This window comes from Lontra canadensis, unplaced genomic scaffold, assembly GCF_010015895.1.
Source record: "Lontra canadensis isolate GAN:19392208 unplaced genomic scaffold, GSC_riverotter_1.0 scaffold49, whole genome shotgun sequence".
Lineage (NCBI taxonomy): Eukaryota > Metazoa > Chordata > Mammalia > Carnivora > Mustelidae > Lontra > Lontra canadensis.
Window position 1 is genome coordinate 7,289,795 of NW_022631043.1, and position 17,036 is coordinate 7,306,830.

The 17,036-nt window shown below is 48.0% G+C and overlaps 1 protein-coding gene across 1 annotated transcript in view; it reads right to left on the reverse strand.

Moving 5' to 3' along the window:
• The window catches only part of TG (thyroglobulin), a 236,675-nt gene that overhangs the window by 111,122 nt on the left and 108,517 nt on the right, over positions 1–17,036 (reverse strand). The window contains exons 37-38 of the mRNA XM_032873495.1: positions 3,355–3,489; positions 1,458–1,622 (exon numbers count right to left, since the gene is read on the reverse strand). Coding sequence (XP_032729386.1) covers positions 1,458–1,622; positions 3,355–3,489 — 300 coding nt within the window. The remainder of the gene's footprint in view (positions 1–1,457; positions 1,623–3,354; positions 3,490–17,036) is intronic.

The following is a 17,036-nucleotide window of genomic DNA, read 5'->3' on the forward strand; positions in this document are numbered from 1 at the left end:
AGTGAAGAAAATTATCCAGAGCTATATGTGGGCACAAAGTGCAGACAATGTCTGTGTATATACACACAGGCTCTCATCTTCAGCTCAAGATGAGCTTTTAACCTTGAACTTGAGTTACACAGAATTAACAGAGAAACAGTCTAATCTGTTTTATGGAACCTAACCCCCAAAGCAAGGCCTCTCCCCGCAGCAGGATTTCCATGCAGATTAGCTACGCTGTGAGTGAAATACACTATTGGAAGCAAACTCCACTGAACGCTGTGAGTGTCTAGGTAGAAGACAAGATCTGAAACTGTAGGCCCGTGACCACAACATACAGGAACCCAAGCACTCCCAGGCCTGGGGAGCACTCTCAGGGTCCAAAGGCTGAGGTGGAGGAGAGGCCATAAGAGGATACCACTGGATCAAGACAGGCCTGCGGACCACCAAGGCTCTAAGGCAGGGTGGGATCAAATCCCGCTGCTGCCTTGTTTTGTAAATAAAGTTTTATTGGAACACAACCACACCCACTGATCTCCGCATTTTCTGTGGCAGCTTTCTTGCTTAAGTGGCAGAGTTGAGTAGTTGTAACAGATGCCTTAAGCCTAAAATATTTATCTGGCCCTTTTCAGAGAAAGTTGGCCAACCTCTGCTCTAGAAGATCAGATGGCAGAAATAGGCAATGTTTTAAAAAGTCAATAACTTCATCCCATGAGCATGTCTAATGGGGGATGGGATTTGCCCCGGCCTCCAGCTCCTATGTCTCCCATTACACAGGTCTTACCTACTGCACTTAGTGATGGATTTCTATGATTTCTTAGAGTTCTATGTTTTCTCCCCTTGTTGGCTTCTTCCCTGTATCCCTAACACCTAACACAACATCTGACATGTAACACTCTACTGAATGCTTTCAAATGAAACTGAGCCACGAACAGCAGCCCTCTCCAGACCCTGATAGGGTTGTTAGATGATGTGGTTTTGTGCAAGCAGATCGTATCTAGAGATAGGAGACCTGGTTCCAAGCGCCCATTCTTGTCATCGCTAGATGGGCAAAATCAGAGAAGTAACTTCTCCAGGCCAGTCCCTTGATCTCTAAGATGGGGATAAAACCCTTATCTTGCCACCTCACAGGATTGGTGTGAGGACCAACTGAGATAAGGCATGTGACAGAATGTTCTAAACTATAAAATGGTGACAAAAAGTGGTCTATTTATTTATTTTACTAAGAATTCAAAGGCCAAATGGCTTCCATAACTCCAATAAATGAATAAAGGTGGCCAGAGAAGCTCTAGCTTAGAAGCAGGGTTTTCACCTTCCTTCAGTTCCTCCCAAATGAATGCCACCTGGTCCAAGATAACTTTGGCCAATTTTTTCTAGAGAACCTCAAAATCCATTGCCCACAAGTCATCACGCACTTGGACAGTCCCTCCCAGCTATTATACCCAGGAAGAGCCGCAAAGGCATAGGTTGGGACTCACTCAGCTTTCGGTAGATGTGGGTGGCCTCCTCACGGAGCAGAAGTCGGCAGTTCTGGGCCTGCAGGCTATGTGTGCAGATCCGGGCGTCAGCATAGAATACACACCTCACAGCACCAGGTCGGGTCTGCAGAGTGGTGACGAGGCAGGCCGGGTGACGGGAACATTCTACAGAATAAGAGGAGTGAGGCTTGGGCTTCAGAGATGACATCTCAGCCATGCATCTATCCCATCATGCATCGTCTATTTATCCATCAGTCCATCCACCCATCTAGTCATGCATCCATCAATCTATCCATCTAATCATGTATCCATGTACCCACCCATCCAATTATGTGTCCTCCCATCTATCCACCCATGCATCCATCCATCCATGTCTCCATCCACCTAGTTAACCATCCATGCATCCATCCATCCATCCATCCATCCATCCATCCATTTATCCATCCATATATCCATGTACTCATCTATCCACTCATGCATCCATCCATTCATGTCTCCATCCACCTAGTTAACCATCCATCCATCCATCCATCCATCCATCCATCCATCCATCCATTTATCCATCCATATATCCATGCACTCATCTATCCAGCCATACATCCATCTATCCAACAATGCATCCATCTTTCCATCCACGCATTCATCTATCCATGCATGCACCCATCCATCTATGCAATCACTTATTTACTCGTTGGAGTACCTATGATACATCCCTAGCACTGTACCAGGGGCTAGGACTAGAATTGTCATTGGGGGAACCTAACTCTCCCATCAATCTATTTTCCACACAAAAATCAGGTTTTTGATGGTTTACTTAATTCACAAATATGCTCTTACCATTCCTTTGTTTGAAGCAATTCCATGGCTCCTCATTAGCCTTAGATTAAGTCATACCAAACAAGGCTCTCCATGCTCCAGCCCTTGCCTTCTTCTTCAGCTTCATCTCCCTTTCCAGTTCCCCCATCATACCCACTATTTCCCACCAGGGATTACATCCTTTCCCATGTGTACCAGGTCGTGCACTAGATAATTTATTCATGGCATTCAGGATTTTCAGACCTAGGAACTGCTGTGAAGCTGGTGTTGACTCATTCACTTGGGCAAGCTGTGAACTGTGTAAAAGACTTATTCATAGCTCTTTCTGTGCTTTTGAAGCATCCAAAGTTGTGCTGTGCACAACCTGTACATCCATATATGACTTTTTGTTAGACGTGCATATCTCTGTCTAACTTTGTAGGTGAAGTGATTCATGGAATCAAAGAATTAGAAGAGTATGAATGTTATCCAATCTCAGGCTCTTGCAGAAATTAAAATCTTTGTAGAATATCTCTATCAAGTTATTATTTAACTTCCGTTTAAATGCTAGTGACCGGAAAACCCCTACACGACGTCTGCATTTGTGAACAGCTTTGTCTATTAGAAGCTCCTTTATATTTCCCTGAGAAAGACTCTTGAAATTTGAGTTTTACCTTTAGGTCTTAGCTTTGCCTCAAGAGCCTGGCCAGGACAACTATATTTCTTCCTTGCCATGATGGCCCACCTATAATTGGAGGACAGTTGTCATCACTTCTGCTCATCTCCTCTGTCTCAGACTAGTCCCCTAGATCCTTCCTGTCATCTGTCTTCTGACATGGCTCAACATTGCTCCCTTTCTGGCTGGGTTTTCCCCTTGGAAACCTTGACTATGGGCTGCCCCTGCAGGGGGATGAGCAGACGGCAGAGGAAGGCTCACCCCGGGTCTTGTCCCCAGGCTCATCCCTTCCTTCCCCAGGACTCCAGGTCATCTTGGAGTCTCCCATGGGTTTCTGAGATCACGAGCGTGAGCAGCACTCTGTGAGACCCCATCACAATCAGCTACCTGCCTGAGGGTGTGTGAGCCATGGGAAACTCCTCTTACCCAACAAACAGAAGTCTCTGGCATCAGAGAAGTTGCTGGTGGCGGCAGCGCTGATGTGGGCAACATCAAAGGTCCTGATGGATGGGTCAAGAACTGCTGCAGAGGGGGCCAGGGACTGCCATGAGCCCAGAGTGACTAGGAGAGAGAGCAGGGGACGTCAGTCACACATGGTTTTTGGCAGCCCCAGGCCATTCCTTGATCCATACTCCCATTCTACAGTGATTTATTAAGAGTATTTTATGAGCCAAGATCTGTGCTCAAGCCTATGAATACAAAGGTTTAAAAAAAAAAAAAAAAAAAAGCATAGCTGTTTCTATGCAGCAGCTCACAGCAGAACAGGAGAGAAGGAAACACAGTAAGGCCAGCATGGTAACCCAGTGTTACGAGGCAGTCATCAGAATGAAGCTAAGTGACAGTGATGATTGCAGATGTATCTGTGTTGTTGTGTGGTGCTGCATGTGGGGCTTCCCAGACACCATGTCATCAAATTGTCCCCCAGCCCTCAGAGGGAGAAAAGATCGTTGTCCCCCATAACGGATGCTGCGGTGTGCTGTCCGGGCCGCCTTTCGGGATCTGGCCTCTCATTTCCCCTGTGTTGGGAAGCTGCTGTCTAGAGGCTCACAGTGGAGTCCCCTCGAGGAACTGCCTGTGGTCCAGGCAAGCTGCCTCCCCTCCCAGGGTCAGCCTGTGTCCAAACACTGGTCCACGTGGGCATGCAAAGTCCCAGCCCCTGCCTCAAGATGGGACAACCCTGCAGGGCCAGCCCAGCTCCAGAGCTCACCATGGGATTTGCAGGGCTATGGTGTTCAGTTGGCGTGGAAGCTCTACTTCCCCCCCCCCCCCCCCGCCCACCCCCGCTCTTTCTTGCCCCCTTACTTCCTTACAGGTGCTGCTCCCACAAGCCCCAGCCCCACGCCTGAGATTTCCTGCATGCAAATCTCCATCACTGAGTTTGTTTCCTGGAAAACAGCTGCTAAGACATCCTCTTTAAAAACAAACAAAATGGGGGTGCCTGTGTGGCTCAGTGGGTTGAAGCTTCTGCCCTGGGCTTGGGTTATGATCTTGGGGTCCTGGGATCAAGCCGAGCATCGGGCTCTCTGCTGGGCGGCGAGACTGCTTCCTCCTCTCTCCCTTTCTGCCTGCCTCTCTGCCTACTTGTGGTTTCTGTCTGTCAAATAAATAAATAAAAATCTTAAAAATGAACAAACAAACAAACAAACAAAACGAAGCTTGCTCCAAGGACTGCCGTTGTTGGGGGGTGGAACAGGAATGAAACTGGGTCTTTGCATGCACAGAGCCCATGCCCTCCTGGCTCCATGGGGCTGCCTCCCATGATCTGTACACCTGTTCACTAACAGGGAGGGATGTCCAGGTGCAGCTGCCAGACAGATGTCTTGGCGCAGGTACAGAGTCCTGGCAGGGCACCAGTGTCCCTGTGAGGACAGAGGGGACCCTGAACAGGGACCTTGAGCTTCCACTCAGAGGGGGGGCTGCGGCTCTAGGTGGATGGGTTGCTTTCTTCTGGCCACAAAGAGCATGAAAGTTGGCAAAATGCTGCCTCCCGGCCTCGAATCTCCTGATTCTAGCATTCTCAAGATCCCTTCAGTGGGCACGTCATTGAGAGTTCATGGAGAAAAATCCAGGTGTTTCTCTACTTTTCCTATTTTTGATTTTTTTCAGAAGGCCACAACAGGGTATCCTTGTAATAAATATTTGTGAGCATTTGTGCTAACAGAACAGCAGGGCAAACTGTGTAAGTGTAGATGCCGCACTTTACAGTTTACAAAGTGCTTCGCTTATCAGCTAAGTGCTTTAAGGGTGTTACTCCACTGCCTCAGGGTTCCCAGGGGCAAACCTGTCAGGAGCGCATATCCCCAGGGAGGGAGCTCTGAGCTCCTCAGGAGTGGTGGGGTCTGGGAAGTAAGACTTCAGAAGCTAGGGGAGCTTCACGTGGCTTTCTAAGAACACAGAACTGACTGTGACCGAGCCAGAGACAACCAGACCTCTTGGCTCCAAGTTGATGCTGCCTCTGTCACCACTGAGCTTCCTAAATAGCTGAGCACCCTTTCTGGAAAATTCTCCTCAGGTAGGAAAAGGTTGGACAGTACCATGCTCTTAGCTATATAGGGAAGGCTGTCATTTTTATTTCAAACCCGCCTTTGACGCCCAGAGCACTAAAATTAGAATGGTAAATAAAGTAGCAAAAGAAACTAGAACCACGCCTTTTTCTTCTTAAGAAGAAGCGGGGGAGGGGGGGGGCGGGGGTGAGGAGGAGGAGGAGGAAAGGAAGGAAGGAAGGAAGGAAGAGGAGGAAAGGAAGGGAGGGGAGGGAGGGAGGAAGGAAGGAAGGAAGGAAGGAAGGAAGGAAGGAAGGAAGGAAGGAATGCAGGCCCGCCACTGGGTGGCTCAGTCAGTTAAGTATCTGCCTTCGGCTCAGATCATGATACCAGGGTCCTGGGATGGAGCCCTATGTCGGACTCCCTGCTCTGTGGGGAGCCTGTTTCTCCTTCTCTAGCTCTCCTGTGCTTTTCCCCCTTTCTGGCTGTCTCTCTTTATCATAAATAAATAAAGTCTCAAATAAACAAACAAACAAACAAATAAGATCTTTCAAAAATTAAAAAAAATTATGTAAAAAAAATAAAGAAACAAGAAAGAAAAAAAAGGTTTAATCCAAGGAAGGTGCCAAATAACGTTGCCAGCGAGCTGGCGGCCTCAGCCCGAGTAGGAGAAGCCCCATACTTGTCCTGGAACTGTGTCCTCAGAATCCAGGGCCACGTCTTTTCCGACCTCGCACCCTGGCTCCCCTCCAGCAGACGCTGGGCCTTCATTATCTTCAGTATCCTCCACGCGTTACTATTCTTATGGTCAGTTCAAGCGACATTTCTGCAGCATGACCAAACTGCGCTGCATATTTTTAGATTGTGGGGACACTGCAATTTCACAGAAGACACATGACGGGGTTTTAGGACCAAAGTTGCCAATTATGGTCTTAAAATGGAAGCCTTGGCTGCACTCCGTGCTTAGCTTGATGTCTGAGGGGAAGCGCTATAATTGAAGGGTGAATTTTGTCTCCAAAGTGAGAGTTAGCTTGTCTGTCGCCATCCCAGGGCCTGGAGCCAAGTCTTTGTCACACTCTCTCCCTGTCCCCTTCCCCCAGCTGGCAGCAACCCTGGGACGAGCCATGGCTGTTTGTGCAGAATCCAACATCTGGGGTTCATGCCTCTCATGCAAATTCCAAGAGCTCGTTCTTGGTGCATGTAAAACTCTGGTGAAGCCTGAGAGCTGGGCAGCTCGGGAGCATTTTGTGGGAGTTTACGATTTGCCAAGAAACGGGCAATACCATTGCATTTAACATTCACGGGATCCAGGAACACCCCCGAAGGGCTTAGCTGATATAAGGGCTGCCTGGGCATGAGCCCAGTTCCTTCGGCTTCAGAAACCACGCTTTACTACAAGGCCAGCCCGTCTCTGTCAATGACCGCTGGGGGAGCTGCTTTCAGCATGCCCAGAGGGTGTCCTCTGGGCCATATTCTTCTGTGTTCATTTTGTTTCTTCCGCTTAAAATATAGTCTATAGATTGCAATGCCAGCATCACTTACTTTACAAAAATCCTCTCACACTGCATTTAAAATGCCATGTTCATCATATATTAAGTACTTATATATAAATGAATTTTGTCAAACTTGTGTTTTTCTTTTTCTTTTTTTAAAAGGTTTCATTTATTATTTATTTGAGAGAGAGAGAGAGAGAGAGAAAGAGCAGGAGCAGGGGAAGGACAGAGGGAGAAGCAGGCTCCCCAGGAGCAGGGAGCCCGACATGGGGTTCAATCCAAGGACCCCAGGGATCATGACCTGAGCTGAAGGCAGACACTTAATCAACTAAGCCACCCAGGTGTCCCAACCTTGTGTTTTTCATTCGTATCTGTATGAATTCTAGCTCGACTCTCACACTGCTTAAACTAGTCACTGTGGAATACGTTTTACCAGCAAATGGTAAAAGTCTTCCCATGTTATTTCTTTTTATAAAATATTCCTTGGCTATTTTTGTTTATTTATTTTACCAGCTGAAATTCAAAGCCATCTTATCAAGTTTTATAAAAGCTCCTTTGGGATATTAATTGGAATGTCCTTAAACTTAAAAATTAACTTGAGAAAAAGATTTTAGATTTTATCATGTCTCGTGTTTGTTGTCACGAAGAATGGAATGGAATTTTTTTCCTATTATATTTTTAAAAGAGTTATTGTTGGCAGGAAGGAAAGCTATGTATTTACGTGTGTTCATTTTCTAACAGGATCCCAACTGACTCAGTGTGACTCGCAGATGGGGCAGAAAGGCCGGCTCCTCTCCGTGTGGCTACTTTGGAAATGGGGCCTGATCTAGGTGGCAGATGTCAGTGACCTGCCTTGGGGGCTCTGGCCAGGCAGTTCTCTGTTGTAACCAGTTTAGTTCTGTATTTGCTCTTTTACTCAACAACTTCTACATTCCAGGCTCCATACCCGAGAGAAAAAAATGGGGGGCGGGGAGCCTGGAAAAATGAACTAATTAACTAAAAAGTTGAGGATCCTTCCTACTTCCCATGAGTAATTCTCAACCTCCGGTGATTATCAGAGTCACTCAAAGAATTTGGTACAAATTCCAGACCCCAGGCACTGTCCCCACATTGACAAGCCGAGGCCTCTGGGCTCCTTATTCCCATTTTAGGTGACTCTGACACACAACCAAGGGGAGGACAATTGCCTGACACAGTCTCTGAAATATTCCCTTGGTTCTGTTATTTCAGTTTGGCCATAAGTGACGGAGAAATAGCTTGAGCTCATGAAAAGAGACCGTTCTGCGCTCAGACCTCACTCAGCCTGATGCTGTGTGTCCTTGGGCAAATTCCTTAACTACTCTGAGAAACCCGATTCTTTAAAAAATCACGTCTTTGTGTCAAACATGGCCCTTGCTCTCCATCTCTAATACACACAATGGCTCCCAGTGAATGACACGTGCTCCCTGACACCACGGCATAAATGAGCTCTTCAGGCCCTTTACTTTGAACCCCTTTGAGTCAGGCCTCAGGAAACTTGTCCTTTCCTCCAGAGCAGGGAACAAGGGGAGCATGAGGGAGAAGTGACCCGAGGAGAAGGGGTGGCTGGTCCCTCTAAAATGATTGTGAACCTGGTAAGAACGGATGCCTCCCAGGGTCCCTAGGACTCCGCCGCCCGGCAGTGCCAAGCGCATGCTCTGGAGCTGTGCTAGGCCCTGCAGCCCCCCTGCGAACCTCCCCAGGAGGCACTCCCGGGTAGGGGAGAATGCAGGGGTCAGGGGCTTGGCCCTGAAGTTGCCAGAGACCAGAGGACAAGTGAACATAACACAGAGATCTGAGGCATGGCTGGCTCGGAGCGTAGGCCGTGAGTCATAGGCAGTGAAACCGCCGGCTTCCTTGCCTTTATCCCAGCTCCCCATCCCATAGCTCGGTGACTGTGAGCAACCCTCTCCTTCTCTCTGAGCTTCCATTTCCTCATCAGCAAAATGGGGCTAACATGAGATCCTCCTCCCGGTGTGGTCGTGATCCGGGACCCGGCAGGCACGGGGCCGGGAAGCTTAGTGGACGGAGCCACTCACACAGCCTGTGGGTCGAGCTAGGGCTTCTCGCTGCATTTTGGTCCCTCTCTTCCCAGAACTACAGAGGGCTGAGCCTGACACAAGAACCAGGGCAGCGGGCTCCCTAAGTGGTACAAGAGCCAGCGATGTCCTGACTTCTGCCAGATCCTGGCTTCCCCTCAGTCCCAGGTCACCTTGCTGCCTGCCCACATGCCCCTCATCCTCTGCCCTCTGGCCCCCTGGCCCCTTGGTCCGTTCATAGGCACAGTGAAACTGGGCCCTGTGCCTGCCTGACCAGTTGCTGGGCCTCAGTTTCCACAGCTGACCTGCTGCTGAATACAGCAACAAAGTTTTTATGAGCTCAACCCAAAATGAAACCCTTACCACCCTTGATCCTACTTTTTACCCCCACACTGTGTTCTTTCTCCTCAGGATATGCCTCCCCTCCCCGCCAGCATCCTACCTAGAAATCCTACCCTCCTATGGCCTCACCTTGTCCCGTCCCTTCTGCCGGCTTGGCCACTTCAAGAACCATCACTTTCCCTTCCAGATTCTGGCCTTGCCAATTCCATTCTTATCTACTGACACTCCAGTAACTGAGACCCACACGGGCCTCCCTCCAGCCAGTCTCGCCCCTCTCAGGCCACAGTCACACTGGGGTCCCCTCGTAATCAGAATGTAGCCCTCACTGCCCACCGTCCTTGGGGAAACAGGCAAATGGTGGGGAGAGCAGGAGGGCAGGAAAGGTCCACGGAGCATCCAGCTGCACCACACCCCCAACTTTCCGGGTAGACCTGAGTCCTCCCCACTCTCACCCAGACCATGTCAGATAGGGACACGGAGCCACAGGGAAGGTCACAGAGGCATTCCTCGCAGTCCCAGGGGAGCAGTCAGGGCTGTGCTGATTCTCCTCTGTCTCAGGATAGCCTGGGACCTCCTCAGTGAGGTGGTGTCAGACAGATCAGATCCTTCCCAGCAGCAAATGCTCTCTCCCAGCCTCGACCTGCACCTGGCACTGTGGTGGGCAAGAGTCTGGGCAGCTTTTCTGTACTATAAAGACGACATGAGTCTGGGATGGCTCACCACCACATCCTAAGGCCTGGAGGTGAGTTACCCTGTTGATCCATTAGCACACGGGGCATGGTGGCCCCGAAGGGAATGTCATGCAGTCTCTGTCCTCCTTGATGGCACAGACCAGCCCCACATGCCACCATCTAGTGGGAGGGACACTAAGCACTTAGAAATTCGGGATGACCTGAGTCCATCTTAGAATACTTCACTGAGACGAGTGACATCATCCCTATTTTATAGAAGAGAAAAGTGAGTCCCAGAGAAGGCCAGTGACATGCCCAAGGCCACACAGCTTAGAGGCAGCAAAACGACATTTGACTCCAGCTCAGCTGTATGGCCCTAAAGTCCACTGCTGACCACAGAGCTGCGGAGAGCGGGGAATGGCAGAGCGGATGGAAGGCGGAGGGTGCAGAGAACCAGGTGGCAGCGTGGTGGTGGGTGGGCCCCTCCGTGATTCTGGGGCAGCGTGGACTGCGACCTTGGCATAGTCCAGCCTCTGGGAATATCGAGGTACTTCAGCTTCTTTCCAGAAAACACTATTTCTTTTTTTTTTTTTTAAATATATTTATCTATTTGACAGCAGGAGGGATTACAATTAGGAAGAGAGGCAGACAGAGAGATGGGGAAAGCAGGCTCCCTGCTGGGCAGGAAGCCCGATATGGGGCTCGATCCCAGGACCCTGAGATCATGACCTGAGGTGAAGGCAGAGGCTTAACCCACTGAGCCACCCAGGTGCCCTTGTATTTCCTTTTAATGTAGACTAAGTAAAACCAAAATCACTAGACTAGGTATTTTCAAATACATGGACAAATCATGTTTCACCCTTTTTCTTTTTTCTTCCTTCCTCCCATTCCTTCCTTCCTTCATGTCCTCCTTCCTGTCTTCCTGTCTTTCTCTCCAGATACCAATTAAAGGAGGAAATGCTGATTTTGACTTCAAGACTTAGAGACGTTTCAACCATTAAAAATAGCTTTAACCTCAGCCTGACCCCCAGCCCCCCCCCCCCCCCACACACACAACGGCAGATCTATGCCACTACAGAAGGGACAGGGTATCTGGGTGTAACTTCCCGCTTTGGCCCTCCCTTTTCTCACTTGAAAACCGGGGAAGTGCTTTGTGGTATTTCTAAAGCACATCAAAGTGCAGAAATGTCAAACCAGTGGCAATGCCTCTCCAACATTCAAAGAATCACAGACCCATTTTTTTTTTTAAGTTGAAAAGATCTTATAATTTTCTTAAGAATCACCAAACATAAAGCTAATAATGAGCACAATCTATAAAGCATCCCAAAGCCCACAGGGTTCTTCCTATTTCTCTTGCAAACAGAACCAAAAAGTATTCCTTTCAGCTCCTCTGCACTTATCCAAGTGCTCGGTGCAGAATACGGAGAGAGCACGAGGAACACTGGAGGCGGCTTCCATGCCCAGGCTGGCTGGCTGGGACAAAACACCCATGCTGGAAGCCTTTAGAGCACCTGCTCAAAGAGTGTTTTCAGGCACTAGCAAGCTGCCTCGACCTTGAATGTAAGAAAACTCTAACAGACGCCCTGATCCTGCTTCCACAGGTTCATGGTCACAAGTACCCACTGGTCGGAAGATCCCGTGTGCTGTCGTTATGGGACAGGACTAACAGTCAGACATCCTGATTTCTCATCAGACATGGTCTTTGAAATGAGAACTGTGTCATACTGTGCTGTTCTGCCCTTGCTAACACCCACAAAAAAACCCCAGATGTTCTTTTGATAATAGATTATAATCTGAAAGATGAAAATGGGAGCAGACCTGCCTGTTGGTCTAGCGTTTCTTCAGAAAAAATGCCTTACATTTACAGCAGACCCTACCAGGCCTCTTTTGGTACTTATAACCCTAAAAAAAGTACCTAGAGACATATTTACTTCTGTTCAGCCTCCAAATACCCATTTTTAAGTTCTCCAACTAAGCACGCCTTATTCCCTTTGCATCTTCAGAGCTTAGTAGACAGATGACAGTGTGTCCTGTGGGCTGAAGTATGTCCCCTCATGATATGTACTTTGAGGTCCTAACCCCCAGGTGTTTAGAATTTGACCTTATTCGGAGATAGGGTCTTTGCAGAGGCAATCAAGTTCAAGTGAGATCATTAGAATGGTCCCTGATCCAAAACGACTGGTCTCCTTAGACAAAGGGGGACATCTGGACCCAGAGCGGCACATACATGGAAGACAACGTGAAGACACCGGGAGAAGACGGCTGTCTACAAGCCACGGAGATGGTTCTAGAATAGAGGCATCCCTTATAGGCCTCCAAAGAAGCCACATGCCAACACCTTGATCTTGGACTTCTCAGTTAGTGGCATTTTGCTCTGACCACCCTAACAGACTTACAGTGAGTGAATAGTCAGTAAAAACATCCTTTCCCTGATTCGCCAAGAGCCTGCTGTGACTCAGTCTCATGTTCTGACATGGAAATGCCAATCCTGATGATAACTCTTACCATGTAAAGACATACACGTTCCAATGGCTAATGTGAATATTAAGCATTTCCTATTTATTAGACGCAGTGCAATGTGCTGCTCTGCTGTCTTATCTCCTCCACAAACAGCCGTGTTCACAGAGGTGAACCAGAGAGGTGTCACCCCATTCTTTGAAGAGGGGTCATTCTGGAAGCACCTGGCCTGGCTGGTTCTTGCTCTTGCCTACTGCCAAGTCTGGCTTCGGGTAAATTACCCTCTCAGTTTCGTTGTTGTTGTTGTTTTTTAAGGTTTTATTTTATTTGAGAGAGTGAATGAGAGACAGAGAGAGCTGAGCGGGAGGAAGAGTGGAGGGAGAGGAGGAGAGAGGGAGAAGCAGACTCTCCACTGAGTAGGGAGTTGGACATGGGGCTCCATCCCGGGACATTGAAATCATGACCTGAGCCAAAGGCAGATGCTCAACTGACTAAGCCACCCAGGCACCTGTACACTCCAAGTTTTAAAAGTTCTCTTGTCTTAATCCATGTATTAGAACAGTTATGTCACCCATGTCTCAGGGTCGTAGTCTGCTACTGATGCTTCTAGGTTTTAGGGGGCGTTAGGGATAGGGATAGAGGCCACTAGGGCTGGTCCTCTCCCCTCTCACCACACATCACTGACGTGTGTCAGGGCATGAGAAAGTCCGTGGGCCCTCGACAAAGGATAAGTGCTGAACGGATCAGTCCCTGTAAATGGATGTTCGCACAGGAAGTGTTCAATGACATTTATTGAAGAGGTGACACCCTGTGTCTCAGCCCCAAAGCCAGAGCTCCTGCCTCTGGGCCATGCTGCTCCATGCATGAGGCATCTATGCTATCGCTTCTAAAATAGGGCATTTTCAACTAAATTATGAGCATCAGTAGTCTTGATGTGACTGTTTCCACCCCCTCATCTCCCTGGTCAAGACGCACACACAGTGGGCCCTAGATGCTGGCATGTGGCCCAGGAGGACCAGAAAAGACCCACTGAAGTAATTCAGGGACTTGGGATAAAGCACAGAGAAGACAACAAATCTTCAGGCCAGGGCAGGGGCCAGCAAGATTTTTCAGTTAGAGGCCAGATCATAAATATTTTAGGCTTCTCTGGCTGCATTTGTTCTCTGAGTTTTAGTAAAGATTTTATTTATTTGAGAGAGAGAGTGAGTGAGAGAGCACAAGCAGGGGGAGAGGGAGAAGCAGGCTCCCCACGGAGCAGGGGCCCCCCACCCCCAACACCAGGCTCGATTCTGGGACCTTGGAATAATGACCTGAGCTGAAGGCAGATGCTTAAACGATGGAGCCCCCCACCCCCGGTGCCCCTAATTTGTTCTCTGTTACATTCTTCTTCACATAATTTTATAGAATCCTTTGAAAATGTCTGCGGCCCTTCTCAGCTCACAGGTCCTACAAAAACAGGCTGCAGGCTACGGCTTGCCAGTGCTGGTCTAGCAGGGTCATGGGTTCCAACTGCACGTGGCATGATGCACTGGGGTGTGGGGTCTACGTTCTGGGAATCCCAATTGCAACAGGCTACTTGATGGGGAGTTTTGTGCTTTTTCCAAAGATGAGTACTACTCTGGGAGATGCCATCTGGAAGGCAAAACAGAGTGCTTTTTTGACGTGCTGATAGTTGTGCTTCCTAACTTGGCATGTTAACGTCCTTTTACACAATGGTGATGATTCATTTGCCTTGTTTTCTAAAATTTGTTCTTATTTGGTAGAATGAAAACCTGGCAACTATGAACTATCCAAAAGTACAAGGTAAGCCTCCAATCCAAGAGCAGAACATAAGCCCGTCTGTCTTCTCCACATCCATGTGAACTTATCCCGCTCCAGATCCAGCCTCCTGCTGCTCCCAGAGCCCTCATATTACGTCACTGCTGTCACAGCTGACCCTTGACCCTGCCTTTCCCCTCCTTAATGACATGTCCTGGAAATAAGGGCCCTTACCATGGCCATAATGCCTCCTTCCCCTGCTTTAGGTCACAACCTCCTGACTATGGAAACTTCTAGCCTTCCTCATTAACTGCCCTCAACTGCGGATGCCTGGTCATCCTCCCACATTCTTCAAATTCTTTTCTATAATTTTCAGCTCACAATTATCATTTCCACCCCAACTCTTGCTAAAATCTTGGGTGACCTTATCATGTACTAGGAAAGCCAATGACCCACTCATCACTCTGCTCTCAGCTTCCTGACCTTTTGGTTCTGGAGACATTTATGTCTACTCATAACAGCCAAGAACTTCCACAGTCACATCCTAATCCCACCATGATGCTGAACGCCATGCCATTTAAGTCTTGGTTTTTCACACTTGATCCCACCTAAACCAGCTCCTAACTTTCCCTGGTATTCTACTCTCTTCCCCCCATCACGTTATCCTTTTTACTGGTCTAACGTAAGCCAGGCACCCATTGGTCCATCTTATCAACATTCCTTTTGCCACTCTCCTTAACTTTCTCTCCTCCCACCTGGATTAATCCAAGGAACTGCTTTCTTTGCAGCTTGGCTTGATCAGCTGAGCACAACTAGAGACTTTTCCACAGATTGGCACCTTCCCAATATCTGGATCCCCAGCCTCACCTGAACTCTCAACTCCTTGACATCTTAGTCCTTGCCTCCTTCCGGTCTCTACAACCAGCATCCCTGGTGCTTACTGCTCCCTCCAGGCTCAGCAGGTGTCTGACCCCTTTCTTGCCTCCCAGAGAAAAGAAGACTGTCATCAGCATCAGCCTCAACTCTGTGTCCCCCTCTCTGCTTACTATGAACCACCCCACCTTTCTCTCTCTCTTCCTCCTAAATGGAGAAAGGATGGTTGTGGGAGCTGGTTCCCCCACCTGTGCTCTATAACTGGCTCTTTCTCACCCCCTCAGGGGCACCGATAATCACTGACACCCCCAGCCCAGCCTCACTCCCATCCATCCTCTGCCTTTGGCCTATCCCTGGACACTGACACTTTAGTCTTAGCGTAGAAACATACTCAAATGCCCCCCGAAAACAACATGTTACTCTAACCCATGGTTTTTTAACTCGGGGGTTGGATCTCAGGTGTTGATTTCCCTGCAAATATAGGCAAAGTCTGGCATTATGGAGGGGGATTCTGCTTCAATACATCTTCAGGGGTGCCTCGTTACCTAAAATGGTGTTTACCAGCAAATTTGCCACCTTTCTTTCTTAGCTATCAATTTCATTCTATTTCTTCAGAGCCAACATACTTGGGAAAAGTTTGTAATTTCCACTTTCTCAAATCACTACTCTATAGCTCTTTCCCGCACCATCCCACTACATTTGCAGAGTGCTTTCCTTGACTAACTCAATGGGTGTCTGCGGTCCTTCCCCATCTTCCTTGAAATTGCTGGTCACGTCTCCCTCCCCTGGTCTCCATCACATGCCACACCACCAGCATCCCTAATACCCTCCTCCTGCTCCTCTGGCTTCTCTTCTGCTCTTCCTTTCAATGCTGCTGTTCCCCAGGGGTTTGTCCTTGACCTTTACTGCTTATATCCAATACACTCCCCACGAGTGATCTCACTCTCCCCCGACTTAAAATACTGACACATTGATGCTCATCACATTATCTCTGGGCCAGAAGCTTCACCCAAGCCCCATGCTGAGACAGTCCATGTTTACTGGACCCCTATCTAAGATACCACAAGGCATCCCAAACTCAGCAGGTGGAAAACTGAAGGCTTACTCTTACTTCCATCCTCACCCACAGTCTTCAACCAGTTCTCTTCTTACATATTCTGTCTCAGACACTAGCACCACTACCCATGGGACTGCCCAACCTGAAATGCCAAATACTGCCTGCAACTTGTGTTCAAGTAGACTGAATGTCCATCTAGTAAGAATGTTATAGAAAGAAAGTTAAAATAAATGTTCCTTCAAGTCTAAATTTCAGACTCTACCATTGTAAGTGGCTACTCTCCCTGGGGTAACACATCCCATCTGAATTTCTAGCAAAAATAGGGCTTCCAAGGTTCCTCCCAATCTGTCTGCTGCCTCCCTTACCTACCTCCTCAGCCACATCTCTCACCCACTTCTCCCTACTACCCTAAACACATCTGGCAGTCTAGCAAATCACTCTATGTTATAGGACTTTGTTCACTACTCCTTTTGTTCAACATGCACTTACAAAATGAAGTCGGTGTATTCATATAATGAACACCTACCATCCTTTAAGACACAATACAGATGTCTCTTCCTATGTAAATCCTTCTAAGACTCCTACCTCACCACCACCAACTTGTCCCACTAATATATCTACTCTTCTACAAACACACAACATTGCAATTTTCTTGTTTTCTATCTCTCTATTAAGTTATTAGCTCCTGGAGATCAAAAACTCTGCCTCTGTTTTCATTGCTTCTCCAAGACCTATCATAATAGTATATAAAACTATGAACAATAGAAGTAGTAATATAGTTGTAAGTGGCATTTAAGTGTTCCATGTGCTAGGCAGGAATGATAATATCATGATTTTGCATGAACTGCTTAATTCATAAATGTGTATAAATGAATTAATTAATGAAGTTCATTAATTAATAAAGAAGAAATAGGATA